Source organism: Hevea brasiliensis, chromosome 8, assembly GCF_030052815.1.
Source record: "Hevea brasiliensis isolate MT/VB/25A 57/8 chromosome 8, ASM3005281v1, whole genome shotgun sequence".
NCBI classification, from domain to species: domain Eukaryota; kingdom Viridiplantae; phylum Streptophyta; class Magnoliopsida; order Malpighiales; family Euphorbiaceae; genus Hevea; species Hevea brasiliensis.
This window is the reverse complement of record NC_079500.1, coordinates 100081537-100095276: the sequence shown is the minus strand read 5'-3', so window position 1 is coordinate 100095276 and position 13740 is coordinate 100081537. Positions and strand designations below refer to the sequence as shown.

The following is a 13740-nucleotide window of genomic DNA, read 5'->3' as shown; positions in this document are numbered from 1 at the left end:
TTAATTTTTTAATTTTTATTTTTAAATTTTTTAAATTTTTTTATTTAATTAAAAAATAAAAAATTTATTTTCTTAATTTTTAAATTAAATTAAATTTAAATTGAAATTTGAAATTGAGTTTAAGCCTAAAAAAAATAAACCGTAAACTTGGGGGACCACATAAGAATTGCGCGATTCTACTGCTGGCTCCACCTCTGCTCCACGTGATCTCCCGATCCGTCTCCTGATAAGCCACGAGCCAGCCACGCTTCACTGCACCACCTCTCAATCATTACCTTCCACGTGTCTTATAATCCAACGACCAACGTTCTTCCTCCATCACTTTCTATATCTTGACTTCCATGTCTCACAGGCTCACAAGATACACACTCACTAGCACAGGAGTCAAACCCATTTCTTCCATCTCCATTTTCAAATCCTTTCATCTTCTTCATAATCAAAAAGCTTTCTTTAGAAATCCATAAAAATATGTTGCTAAAGGCTGCTCCTGCTTTCTCTTTGCTGAGCACCCATGGAGACAATCTGGGTCCTCTGTTTTCCTCTGTTTCTTCGTCGTTTAATAGTCTTTCTCCTACGATTTTTCGTGGAAAAACTGGGACTGGGTTTGTTCTCTGTGCATCAAAGGGTTCAAATGACAAGCCGTTGACCGGGGTTATTTTTGAGCCCTTTGAAGAGGTAAAGAAGGAGCTCAGTTTGGTCCCTACTGTCCCTCAAGTTTCTCTTGCTAGACAGAAGTATTCTGATGAGTGTGAAGCTGCCGTTAATGAACAGATCAAGTGAGTGTTCCTTCTTGGGGTAATTTTGGTTTTTCTTGATTTTGTTTGTTTTGTGTTTGCTCAAAAAAACAAAATGATCGGTTGATAGGGGACGAGATTTAGTGTTTCTTTCATGATTTGATTGTGTCGTTTTGTTATTATACTGAACTGTTTTTTCTTATAGATTTTGCTTCTCATGCTTCTTTTGTTTGTGATTTTCTTTGGTTTGTGCAACTTGGAACTCGATTTTCGTGGATTTCTTTTACACTGTTTAATGGTCTTATTTCTGGCTTCGTGGTTGTTTGCCATATATATTTCTTTTAGTTTTGAGCTGGGATTCCGTTGCATTTCTTTCTGTCTGTGTTTTTTTCTCCCCTAGAACGCATTTCCGAGTAAAGTGGGTGCCATAATGTCTTCAGTAGAACTCTAATATATAGATTTATATATCCGTTTATCTTTCTAATGATTGTGTTACGTTTGGAAGGACAGTGTGGAGTACAATGTCTCCTACGTGTACCATGCCATATTTGCTTATTTTGACAGGGACAATGTTGCTCTCAAGGGTCTTGCCAAGTAAAAGATTTCTCTCCGAATTTTCTAGTTGTCTTCTTCTTCTTTTTTTTTGGGGGGGGATAAAAATAACTTGTGGCTTTGTTAAACAGGTTTTTCAAGGAATCAAGTGTTGAAGAAAGAGAGCATGCTGAGAAATTGATGAAATACCAGGTGCTTTAACCTTTGACCTTCTTAATTATATACAGTATTTGTTGTCTTTTGCGATTTAGGCTGTGGTAGGATATGTGGTTTCGTAATAGAGATGAACCCTTAGTGATTATTTAATATTTCAGAACAAAAGGGGCGGAAAAGTGAAGCTGCAGTCTATAGTAATGCCCCTTTCGGAATTTGATCATGTGGAAAAAGGAGATGCATTGTATGGTGAGTTTTGATTTAACTTTTTTGTATCTAAATATGAAAAGCGCTACACCAAGTTGATGGAATTTTGATTTATAAAGGCCTTGTTTTCTATGTAAGATGCATTCTGCAGTCTATGTTTTTTAATGGATTGATGAAAGTTACAAAGACTATTATTTGTCTCTTATCCTCTAGCATTGCTGTGCAATTGAAAAACCAGTGAATGAGTTGAGATCCTTGCTGTATTACATTGTTGTCTTGTGAAGTGTTGTTATCTTTTTAGTTGGCACTAACTTGATAAACTTTCTTTATTCAGCAATGGAGCTTACTTTGTCTCTGGAAAAATTAACAAATGAAAAGCTCCTGAACTTACACAGTGTAAGAAATTTTCACTGCTTAGATGTTTTTGCTTAAATTTGAAGTAGATGTATTTTAAAATTTAATGCATGATTAGTTCAAACAAATGTTTTGAAGTTGCTATATTTGTTAGCCCTGGCATCACATTTTGATTGCAACTTTGACCAACAGGTGGCTGAGCGAAACCATGATGTGCAGTTGGGTGAGTTTGTTGAACGTGAGTTCTTAGCAGAACAGGTATAACTTTTGTGTTTACCTTCTTCATTAAGTCATTGGGCATTTGTTTTTTTTGCAATCATGAGCAGCTTAGATGCTACTGATATATGCATGTGTTGAAATTTGAGCTTGGCCTTTTGATGGTTTCCTTTGCAGGTGGAAGCCATCAAAAAAATCTCTGAATATGTTGCTCAGTTGAGAAGAGTGGGCAAAGGGCATGGTATGAACCCAAAATCTTGTTTCATAGCCATTTCTTTCACAACCATTTCTCTTAAACAAAGTTCTCTCATCATCTTATTATACATGAATTTTTCCTTGGACAAATACTCATCCTTTATATACATAAGCTTTTCCGTGCATTTTTTTGTTTTCTAAATTTGTTTCGGTGGATCACCAGGAGTATGGCACTTCGACCAGATGCTTCTTCATGAGGAAGAGGCCGTTGTTGCATAATGATGGAGACATCTTATTTGCTGCTTAAGTACCATTTTGAAGGTTATTCTATGCTATCTTTTTGGGTTAGTAGTTCTTTGTTGAGAGATTTTTGGGGGTTTGGTTACCTCAGACGTGAGATGATGTTGATAGATGATAGACCATTAAAAATGGGGTTTAGTGCTTTAGTCCTCGTACTTGACAATGGTCATCCTGTTTAAAAGTAGTTGAAATATATGGATGTCTTTTATTCCCAATTTTTATGGTTCTTGTTATGCAACCACAAAAACTATTGACAACGGCACAATGCTACTTGATTCAGTGAATGATTAATGAATCTATTTCACTGGTGGGCTTGTGGTTTCCATCCGTGGACCATGATATGGTATCCAACGCTGATATTGCTGGTGTGTGGAGTCCAAGAAATTCTTGCTGCCAGTTCATTTGTCTATTCTATTGAGCAATTGTAAGAGATACGGTATTGTTTGCTTGTTTGGTCCCCACTGTATCCTTTAGTCAATGCACTTGTCATATTTGGACCAAAGAGAGAATTTGTAGTATTCCTTTTGCTCAAGTGGTTGGCAAGAACTGTTAGTTAATGCATAGCTGCATTGATGTGATCGTTCTTTAGTGATATGGAGTTGCCCTTTCTAGTAAAAGATGTCAGCTTCTAGCTGCAATTTTAGTTAATGGAGTTACCCTTTCTAGTAAAAAATGTCAGCTTCTGGCTGCAATCAGTCTGCAAATCACCATACTTCTAACTAAATTAACCACTTTAGGTGTCTCGATCACAAAATGCAATCGACTTGTGGCCACCTCTAGGTGTGCTCGACTCATGGAGGCAAAAGTTATGTTCTGGTCCTTCCCTTGAGAGGGGAAGGAAAACCGCTGACCCATCAACATGGGTACGCCTAGCCGCCCACTGGAAAGAGAAAGGGATCGGGGTTGAGGTCAAAGCTGAGCCTGAGAGGCAATTGTGATATATGCGAATTGGGAGGTAAGCTGAAGTCTGGATTTCGCTTTGAGGCTATAAAAATGAAATGTTGACAGGGTTCATTTAGACGTTTAAATCCGTCCAGGCCACAAACAATGGCCGTATTAATTAGTCGGTTATTAGACTTTCTCACAGTTTACATTTGGCAGGTACAGCAGAGCAACTGAGTTTTCATGGGCTGTGTCCACAATTTTAAAGGCTAAACATCAACATCCCTGTGATTACTTTATGGCTATTCGCGTAAGACCATTGGACACCTAAAATGGCATCCTAATAACAATAAAATTCAATCTATTGAGCTACATTGTTGACTTACTAAGAAATGGGTGAGCTTGTATTTTTTTCCAGGTTTCATTTAATTTAGGAGACAGGCAATGTGGAGTGAGAAAAAATAAATTATAATTGAAAAATTAAATCGTATCAATTTAATTTGATTTTTTAATTTAAATTTAATATTTTTTAAAAATTTAAGTTTTTAATTTGATTTCATTTTTTTCATTAAATATAAAAATATGAACTGACCGATTTTTCAATTTATGACTTTTTTATTTTATGATTTTTTTTTTAATTTAATGTGTAGTTTATAGAATTTATAATATACCCAAAAAGTGAAAATATAGAAATTAAAAAGGCTCAACAAAATGGACTCCAATTAATTGAACTCGATTTGTTTGGATTCAACCATTACTTTGGTTTGGTTTGATTATTATTGTTATTATTATATATTAATTGAATTTTTTTATTATTTTGGTTAATCAATGAGAGGTTTAAATCTACAAAGAATTCATGGGAATTAAAATTTTCATCTGGTAGAAAGTGAACGACCACTTATTATCCATTTGGCCTGCTTTAAATAAATAGAAATTTACAATTTGTTCCTTAAATTTTATTTTATATTATATTTTAATTTTTAAATTTTAAAAATTAATTATTTAATACTAAAATTTGATTATATTATATTATTTAGTCTTTCAATTTTGTACTTGTTTCATTTTAGTCATTATAATTTTAATATATAGAATAATTTAATTTTTTTATTAATAAATAAAATTATTGTAAATATTAAAATTAAAAGAATTAAATTATTTTATATTTTAAAATTATAAAGATTAAATAATTTATTTATTCTTTAAAGTGTAATATAATATAAAATTAAGAGAATAAATAATTAATTTTTTTAAAATATAAAAATTAAAATATAATATAATGTAAAATTTAGAGATTAAATAATTAATTTTTAATTTTAAAGATTAAAATATAATATAAGATAAATTATAAATTTTCTTTAAATAAAACAAAAATAAATATAATAACATACTTCATTTCTTTTAAGCTATCCCTGTAATTTTCCACGTGCACGTGAGTGATTTGGTGACTTGCATCACGCACGGTAATAAAGAAACCCAACATCAGGACGCAGCAGAAAACGGCGGCGTTCTATAGAGAGCGCGGCACCATATCAAGAATTGAATCTTCTTTTTGAAGGTTGCACCGAGTCCTATAAAAGCTCGGAAATGCCAATACCGGTTTGTTCTAAGAGAGAAAATGAAGCCCTCCACGGCTGCCATCTCTTTTGTACTTTTCTGGTTTTCAATACTCTTGCATTCTATTGCCGATCAAGCCTTCGATGATCAAGCCTTCGATGTCCGTCAACACCTCTCCACCGTAACAAGGTCTCACTCTTTCTCTAATACGGCTTTAAGATTCGGTTTTGTTATTAGGTTTTGCTTTCTCTGGTTATAAATTGATTGTTATTGATGTGAATTTGCAATTTTTTTTTTATTTTTTTTTTTGTGTTGCTTTTGATCCCTTTTATTAAAAATTAAAGATTTTTTGCTTCAGATGAGAACAATTTGTAGTTGTGTTCATCTCTCTTCAATTTTGAAGGGTAAACTAGCGGATATCACTAGTACTGTGCTATTGTTTAATGAAGCTGAACTTTTTTTTTTCATGGGGTGCAGATATGGTGCTGTGAAAGATGTGGGTAATAGTTCCTCTTTACAGTTTATTATTCATGAGGGATGCACTCCTATCCACTTAAACCTTGTGGTAATTAATTATTTCTTTTCTGATGTTTGGATTGTTGCATCATTTTCTTCTTCTTCATTTATTAGTTACTAATCCTTTAGTTTCATTGTTTGGGAAAAGTGGAATTGTTTGTTAGTGTAGATGGACTAATTAGCATTGACATTGGTGCATTACATGATGAACAAGTTTAGAGTTTGTACTTGTTTGATTGTTTTCTTATTCCTGAGAGACAATAACAGGAGTTGTTTTCTTCTTTATTACCATTTATATTGCCACTGTCACTCTCTGTTTGATTGGTTATTTCATTCGCTTCATCACCTTGGGGGCCTTCTCTTTTGATTAAATTTTCTAGTTACTTGTGCTGCGTTTTGCTGAAGTGATCACTTGCATGAAGAAACTTACTATCATGCTATTAAAACCTAGTTATGAGTCTTATTCTGCTTTTGGCTTCTCAGGCAAGACATGGAACTCGGTCTCCAACCAAAAAACGAATGAGAGAGTTGAACCTGTTGGCATCTCATTTGGAAGAACTTATAAGAGATGCCAAGGAAAAGAAATTATCTTTGCAGAAAGTTCCGACCTGGTTACAGGGTTGGAAATCTCCTTGGAGAGGCAAATTAAAAGGTGGAGAATTGATTAGCAAAGGAGAAGATGAATTATATGATCTTGGAATCAGGATTAGGAAAAGATTTCCAGATTTGTTCAAGGAGGAATATCACCCTGATGTGTATCCTATAAAGGCTACCCAGGTGAGCTCTATCTTAAGTTGTCTTCTTCAGTTCTAGATACTTGACATGTCTTATGGTCTGATTCACTTTTAGATTTATATAACAGAACTTACTCTCTATACCAATTTTGATTTATTTTAGATTTTAGAGTTTTGACTTTGTGGCTTGGGCTTCCAACTGAATACCGTTATCTTCATTTCTGGGGCTGAGACATCAACCCCATTAATGCTGACTGCATCTTATTTTCTGTCCATTTTTTTTCAAGAATTCATTTAGTCCCCTTTGCTCCAATGTGGTAGGTTCCTCGAGCATCAGCTAGTGCCGTGGCATTTGGCGTGGGGCTGTTTAGTGAGAAGGGAAGCCTTGGACCAGGGCATCATCGAGCTTTTGCAGTCAGCAGTGAAAGCCGTGCAAGTGATATAATGCTTAGGTTTCATGATTGTTGTGAAAATTACAAGGTAACTGTGTGGTTTTGCTTTTTAGTTGTCATGGCTGCTTGTGTTTGGATTCAAAGACATAACTCTTAAATTCTAAGTGGATGATCTTTATGAGTTCTAATTTAATATGGCTGCTTGAACTCTAAATTTAAAATTTCTACGATATCAGAAGAAAATAATAACCAATTTTTGTCAGGTTCATTTTTTTCATCACCTTCTTTTGGTCGTCCCATGTTTTGAGGCCAAAACCATTTGCTTCATTATTATAGCTGCATTTTTTTTGGAACCTTCAACTTGAACTTAGTAATGACTCCTCCTATTGTTTTTAATGGTGTTGTGGTTATTTTTAATATTATTTTGATCCTGTAAAGAACATTCTTGGATGCTTTTCCCCTTCTTGTTTCAAGTGCTGTCACATTGAATTGTCCTTTTGGATGCAATTGAGCTGTGAATTCACTTTAATGAGTGGTCACTATGATTTTCTGGTGCTAGTTAATTTTTTTTAATACAAAGAATAATGGGCACTGTAATTCTGAATTCTAGGAGAGGAGCTTTTCATTTAGTTCTTGAAGTTGCTTTGAAGTAGTTGTTCCTTTAATAGATGTTTTTGAGATTTAGTTTTAGTTTTTGTCAATCGCTTCTAAGTTATTCAAGTGAAACAGACTGGGAATTTGTGAATTTGGCAATTTTCATGCCCAGTGCAGTGCCTGGATCTTTTATCATTTTCTTTCTCTAAATGCTAACCTGTGGATGCAGGCTTTTAGGAAAAGCCAAGAGCCAGCTGTTGATAACCTTAAGGAACCTATTTTAGATGAAATTACAGCTGCATTAGTGAGCCGTTATGAGCTTAATTTTACAAGACAAGACACTTCTTCTCTATGGTTTCTCTGTAAACAGGTAGCTTCTTCTGCAATATTTTGCAATTTTTATTATAAAAAAATGTAGTTCTTTTATGATTCCTGAATTTCAGTTGTGGCTTTTGAGCTGACATTTGCTTTTCAATATCCCCTTGAATTTTCAATTTGGCAGGAAGCATCCTTGTTGGATATAACAGATCAAGCGTGTGGTCTATTCAATCCTTCTGAGGTAGATCAGATTTAACCTTTTTTTTTTTTATTTTGCTAATTTTTGTTCTTGTTTCTGCAGGGGTTATTCTGATGACAATCAATATGCTGTGTGAAACTATGCAGACAGCAAATCTTGTGTGTGTCATTAACACAACATTTGTTGAGCATGATCATTTTGTTACTTCTTAATTTTTGGTGCTTTACGTTGGATGGCTAAAAGGTTAAATGCATGGTTGATTAGCTTAAGAAAATGAGTGTTGGCTAGTATGCAATGGATAATCTTTATTAGGGAACACAGGAATGCTAGTCAGAAAATTCAAGTTACAAATCATGCTTGTTTTCATTCTTTTATGGATATTGACTTGCAAAAAATTTCAATGATTAGGTGGCTTTGCTGGAATGGACAGATGACTTGGAGATGTTTATATTGAAGGGTTATGGTAAATCAATAAACTATCGAATGGGAGTGCCATTGCTTAAAGATGTTGTTCAGTCCATGGAGCAAGCTATTAAGGCACAAGAAGGTAATACACGTCATCAAAGGATTGTGTGTATATGTAGTCTTCTTTTGTATTTTATGCCATGTCTGGTGCGCCTGCCTTTAAGTCTTATTGCTGCACATCTCTTTTGGATGGAGAAGGCTTGAAGCCTTGAACATTCATGTATGTTTCTAAATTTGTATATTATGTTTATTTTGAGATTTGACTTTAGCAACTGTCAATAATTAGGATATGATTAGTTATTTATAGCTTATCAACAAAAAGGGAGGGATGTGATTAGTTATTGATTTTTCATTTTTAATGAAAAAGAGAGAAGAGGGGGGGAAACTATATTTCTGTTAAATTTTCATGTTGCAGCTTTCATTGGGTGCTATATTTAGTTTGTATTATTTTTTCCCCAGATATCTGTGTTTTGCCTTCTAAGAAATAGGCAAATCTAGTAATTTGAAGTCTTTTACATAGCTAGCTTGAAATTAGGGGGAAGCAATGGTAAACTTTTCCTTCTCTACTAATGGTCAGTTCACCTTGTAAAAGGATATTTTGCCAATGACCTCTTATTTAGTCTAGAGCTCTATTTTTACTGCATTCTGTTCGTTTAGAACAACTTGCTCCTGGAAGTTACGAGAAGGCAAGACTACGGTTTGCACATGCAGAGACGCTGGTTCCTTTCACATGTCTACTTGGTCTTTTTCTTGAACAATCAGGTGAGTGCTTCTGTCTATGGAATCCGCATTTTATGAGCCAAATCTATGTATGTGTCACTTCTGCTGTATGCCAAATATTTATTCCTTGGAATCTTTCAGAATTTGAAAAAATACAGAGAGAACAACCTTTGGAACTTCCTCCAAGGCCTCCCCACAGTAGAAATTGGTGGGGCAGCATGGTAGCACCTTTTGCTGGCAACAACTTACTGGTCCTTCACAGTTGTCCAGCAAATCCTTCAAGCAAGTACTTCATCCAAGTACTCCACAATGAACGTCCCATTACAATGCCAGTATGTTTTTCTGGTCCAATTGATCAATTGTTTCCAATTGATCTGATTGTGATTTTATTAATTTCTGATCTATACCTATATATACTTTAGATGTTAATTTTTTGTGTTTTTGTGAATAGGGTTGCAATAATTCTGATTTCTGTCCATTTGAAGAGTTTAAGGTATTAGATTCATTCAACTAAAAGAGTATATTGATAGAGTCACTCTCTTATGCTCATTATAGATTCATTCTCTTTCTTTCTTCAGGACATGATAGTTGGTCCTCGTTTAAAGCATGACTATAATACAATCTGCGCTAAGAAACTGGAACAACCAGAGCAGAAGTTTGAAACTAGTAAGTTATTGCTACTGTTTCACCGGCTCTTCTCATTGGGGAGAGATGAGACACAGTCTACCAAAGCTGATTTATAGTTTGTTATTCAAGAAACAAATGGAGAACCATTCTTACATGATACTTTTTCCTTATTGGCACTCCATTTTTTATGTAATTTTCAGCCAAGGGCAGCTCTTCCTTTTAGCAGAGTTCCACCTGGATTGGTCCTATCGTCAATATCGACATTGCTTCTCTGACTGCGCAAGTTCACTGACCTCACTTCATATTCAGATATGGTAGTTTGCTTTGATACTTCTGAGGCAGGACTTGAACACGTTACTCCTTTCATCTTGATATGTTGTGCTCCTTGTAAATCACATATCTATCCAGACTGGCTAGTGGCTTTTGGATCCACCTCTTTCCTGCACTGACTAGAAGTTCCATTGATTTTCTAGAATAATGAATTAACAAACAATTTTGGCATGTGTTGGAATTTGAACTGTTGTTGTACTTGAGTAGAAATGGGTTTCACGTTATTATAATTCTGTAGTTCCAATTTTGTCCAAGGAATTATTTTGAACTGTCTGAGTTGGTAATTTAGTACCAACTGCCCTTGGGAAAGGTTCTCATGCCTAGAACAAAAAGAAGGAAAAAAGAGAAAGGTAAGTAGAGAACATGAACACCATCGTTTGATGATGCATGATGCCACAATATCACGTAGAATTTTGAGTGTATTTAAGCTAAAAGTCCATCTTAAGAGTATATTAGATGCATACAAAACTGTTCTTAATTAAGTAGACAGCAAAATTTTGGTCTTTGCATGTATTTTTCTTTTTTTGAATTAACTACGCAGTATCCCCATCCGCACATATGAATGGGACTAATCTACATTCAGGTCGGGAGTGGTATTCAGATAAAATTTTCTTAACAAGGACGACTTCAAGATTCAAACCCTTGATGGAACCATCAAAACATAGATGAAGAGGTTTAAGAGAGAAGGGATCGTGGTTCACGGTTTCATGTATTGGTAAGGGGGAGGAATCATCTTTCTTCCTTGGCAGCCTGCACAGAAAGGGATTTATCAGAGAGATTCTATTGGCATTAAAACTCAGATTATAAATGGGATTATATGAGAAATCTAGTGCATTATTAGCTGAAAACTCTAAACACAAATAGCCAATAATGTTAGGAAATCGAAGTTTGTTGCTCAAACCTTCAAAGCGCCTGACTTCAAGCTCTCTCCACTCTTGAACCATAGCACAACAGCAACACATAAGATGAGTTAAGAAGTCATCAAACAAACCTCCCTGCACACGGTGGTGATTCTTTTATGATCATAAATTCATAATCATTCAAGCAAATTAACTCTCTCAAGTCTCAATTTATATATCCTTGTACAAGTTTTTATGTCAGGACTTGATACAAGAGAGTAGCAAATGCTTTGCTTCCGCATTTTCTATCTATTTGTTCAAAATTTTATGGTTAGGAACTGCTACATTTAAAAGGAGGATTTTCATATCTTCCACAATAGAGGATAAAAATACCTCTATATTAAAAATTTGCCTAATTTTTCTCCTTATGCAGCAGGTGTAACAGCAGCATCCACAGAAGATGGCATACGCCATTAGATCATTCACTGCACGCTCACGAGCTGTTTTACGCAAGAAAAGGTGTAAGAGGAATTTAAACTGAGAGAATTATGCAGTAAAATCTGTTATTTGGGAAGATAACTAGCACTTCCTGATAACTTTGCTTTATATTTTTATCAGAAAAGCTTACATATTTCCCCTTTCGACACAACATTGGCTATCCTTGAAAATGTGCCACATGGATAGATGCAGGTCTTCAAGCCTATATCAGAAAACCAGAGAAATTAATATATAGATTATAAAAACTTAATCGATGGACCTAAAGGAAAATTACATATATCTGACTCTTTCTGGAGCCTGTAATGCAGGAAGCTTGAACATCCTTTTTATACCCTGCATGTTCCTGGAAAATCCTGATTATATTAAATTTAGATAAGAAAAGATTACAGGAACTCACTCAAACAAGGCTCCTCACAACAATCAAAAAGGTCAACCTGCCACTCAGATTGTGTCTTATCATCAGGCTTCAGGTCTTCATAGCTGGATTTTGCATTGGTTATGAACCTGAAGTAGAATTTCCCTGGTCACTCCATAAGAGCATTTTTCACAGAAGCCCTGATGAAGAAAGCTTCACTGTAGCGTCTCAGAAGAACTTACCCGGATACCATGTAAGTTGGTTCATTGACAATAAGTTTAGTGACTTTCTTCTGAGGAATTGCATTGACAACATTTTCTGTGACCTCAATGAGATGTTCAATTACGCGACATTGATTCGGATCATTGATTGTTCTTGATTTTTGCAGCTCAATATGCAGCTTCTCTTTCTCTTCTTGGAGAGCCTCATAGAATTCCAGGTTAGGATATCGCCGAGACAGTGACTTCTCCAATACGTTGGCGTCTTTGTTTGTCCTGTCAGGTTTCAGTATCACATTCTGAGCCTCTAAATCCTCTTCTTCCAGAGTGTATTCTCTGTGATCCTCTTCAATGGCCTGCAGGCCTTCCTTTATATTCTGCAAGCAAAGATTGAATATTTGTCACTGCATTATTTTTCTGTCAAATCAACAATAATCCATATTTGTTCAAAAAAATAATAATAATTCAATAAAAACTGCTGACAAATTATTTAGAGATTAGAATATTCTGGGGATCATACTTCTTTGTTCTTGGAAGCCCAAAAGAAAAATACATATATGGACCACCCAACTAATATCAATGGTCAAGATTACAGTAAACTGTATGCTGGAACGCAGGAATTTTTCTCTATTTACATTTAAGACACTGACTAAGAATTACTTGGAATTTTTCTCTTTGCAGGGTAGTCTGTTTGGTCTTTCTAGGCCTAAAAATGTAAGAAGTCGGAAGGTCTCAAGTCCAAATCTCGTTATCGGCCGGCAATAAAGGGAGAGGGCTACCTTCTACTGTAGCCCACCGATTGTAGCCTGCCCTTTGTGCCTCCATTAAATAACAATAAAAAAACAATTATTTTACTAATATACCCTAATTCAGTAGTATTAAAGTAATTTTTACAGCTTGATTTGAGCATGAGTATGGGTCAAATGAAGAAAACAAAAGACAAAATTAATCTTGCACGTCTTCCCAGAAAATGGCAAAAAATTCAAAGACTGATGCTTTCAGCTATCTTCTAGTGTCTAGTGCCCATAAATTGAAAAAAATAATAATAATAAAGAGTAAAATTAAGCATATAATAAAATACCTGCATCCTGAACTCATGAACAAGAGAAATCAAAGGCACAATCTTGAGATACCGATCGATCTCAGCCTGAACTTGCCTGAATTGATAAACCACATTCCACCCCATAGCAAGCATGTAAAGATAACTCTTATCTTTGCAGCTTTCCACCAAATCAAGTGCTTTTCTTAAAGCCTCTTCCATGGCCTCCAAAGGTTCTTTTGTAGCTGGCAGGTTCATCAAGTCAGTCGATTTTAACTTCTCTAGCAAGTTACTTATAAGCTTTACGTGCTCAGCGAGCTGCTCGCAGTTTCTCCGGTGTGTGGTGGCGTTTCTCGCTGCTGATATGATCATGTTCGCTAGGCCTAGAGCATCTAGTCCTGACACTTGTGAAATGCTTGCCATAGTTGCTGTGATATCAACTCTATAGACAGAAAAAAAGGGTATGAACTAGAACGGGTGTAACTTTAGAGTGGAAGTGCAAGTATCTATATATATATATATATATAGAGAGAGAGAGAGAGAGAGAGAGAGAGAGAGAGAGATTTCCTTTCCTTTTCGAATTAAAACATGACTGTAATCGGATTATGAAGATAAACTTCATGTTATATATAAAATTTTATGTAATAATAATAATGATAATAATAAGAGTAACGCTTGCTCTATGATTAAGATAATCAAAGGACATAAATCAGATTGTTAAAAAGTTAAGCTCTACTTTTGATCAAGTT

At 35.0% G+C, this 13740-nt stretch overlaps 3 protein-coding genes across 6 annotated transcripts; 2 read left to right on the top strand and 1 right to left on the bottom strand.

Annotated features, from left to right (window-relative positions):
* Positions 1–346: 346 nt before the first annotated feature.
* Positions 347–2926, top strand: LOC110645561 (ferritin-3, chloroplastic). Its single transcript, XM_021798769.2, has 8 exons — positions 347–776; positions 1245–1328; positions 1418–1478; positions 1601–1688; positions 1981–2042; positions 2193–2258; positions 2394–2457; positions 2635–2926. Exons 1-8 carry the CDS (start codon positions 469–471, stop codon positions 2688–2690), a joined length of 789 nt encoding a protein of 262 aa, XP_021654461.1. The 5' UTR covers positions 347–468; the 3' UTR covers positions 2691–2926.
* Positions 2927–5102: 2176 nt separating this feature from the next.
* LOC110645553 (uncharacterized) lies at positions 5103–10272 on the top strand. Of its 3 annotated transcripts, XM_021798761.2 has the most exons (12): positions 5103–5336; positions 5625–5712; positions 6147–6440; positions 6719–6877; positions 7613–7753; positions 7886–7942; positions 8309–8447; positions 9023–9127; positions 9227–9417; positions 9537–9578; positions 9664–9751; positions 9913–10272. In XM_021798761.2, the coding sequence occupies exons 1-12, from the start codon at positions 5209–5211 to the stop codon at positions 9933–9935; spliced, it is 1455 nt and encodes a 484-aa protein (XP_021654453.2). In that variant the 5' UTR covers positions 5103–5208; the 3' UTR covers positions 9936–10272. The 3 variants fall into 3 exon arrangements, with proteins under 3 accessions (XP_021654453.2, XP_021654452.2, XP_058007814.1); XM_021798760.2 differs by lacking the exon at positions 9913–10272 and having other exon boundaries at positions 5178–5336; positions 9664–9843; XM_058151831.1 differs by lacking the exon at positions 5625–5712 and having other exon boundaries at positions 5316–5336.
* A 227-nt stretch (positions 10273–10499) lies between these two features.
* Positions 10500–13540, bottom strand: LOC110645554 (protein MID1-COMPLEMENTING ACTIVITY 1). 2 transcript variants are annotated; one of them, XM_021798762.2, is made up of 7 exons: positions 13034–13540; positions 11977–12329; positions 11777–11883; positions 11510–11581; positions 11275–11381; positions 10944–11037; positions 10601–10792 (listed from the first exon to the last, which is right to left on the bottom strand). In XM_021798762.2, exons 1-7 carry the CDS (start codon positions 13412–13414, stop codon positions 10740–10742), a joined length of 1167 nt encoding a protein of 388 aa, XP_021654454.2. In that variant the 5' UTR covers positions 13415–13540; the 3' UTR covers positions 10601–10739. The 2 variants fall into 2 exon arrangements, with proteins under 2 accessions (XP_058007815.1, XP_021654454.2); XM_058151832.1 differs by having other exon boundaries at positions 10500–11037.
* Positions 13541–13740: the final 200 nt, after the last annotated feature.

Coding starts and splice junctions, on each gene's coding strand:
- LOC110645561 (XM_021798769.2), top strand. CDS start 469: ATGTTGCTAAAGGCTGCTCCTGCTTTCTCTTTGCTGAGCACCCATGGA. Junction 1,329..1,417: donor GCTCTCAAGGGTCTTGCCAA/GTAAAAGATTTC, acceptor TTTGTTAAACAG/GTTTTTCAAGGAATCAAGTG. Junction 1,689..1,980: donor AAAAGGAGATGCATTGTATG/GTGAGTTTTGAT, acceptor TTCTTTATTCAG/CAATGGAGCTTACTTTGTCT.
- LOC110645553 (XM_021798760.2), top strand. CDS start 5,209: ATGAAGCCCTCCACGGCTGCCATCTCTTTTGTACTTTTCTGGTTTTCA. Junction 5,713..6,146: donor CTATCCACTTAAACCTTGTG/GTAATTAATTAT, acceptor TTGGCTTCTCAG/GCAAGACATGGAACTCGGTC. Junction 9,418..9,536: donor AACGTCCCATTACAATGCCA/GTATGTTTTTCT, acceptor TTTTGTGAATAG/GGTTGCAATAATTCTGATTT.
- LOC110645554 (XM_058151832.1), bottom strand. CDS start 13,414: ATGGCAAGCATTTCACAAGTGTCAGGACTAGATGCTCTAGGCCTAGCG. Junction 11,582..11,776: donor TTGTGAGGAGCCTTGTTTGA/GTGAGTTCCTGT, acceptor TTTCTGATATAG/GCTTGAAGACCTGCATCTAT. Junction 11,382..11,509: donor TGTGTCGAAAGGGGAAATAT/GTAAGCTTTTCT, acceptor TGCGTAAAACAG/CTCGTGAGCGTGCAGTGAAT.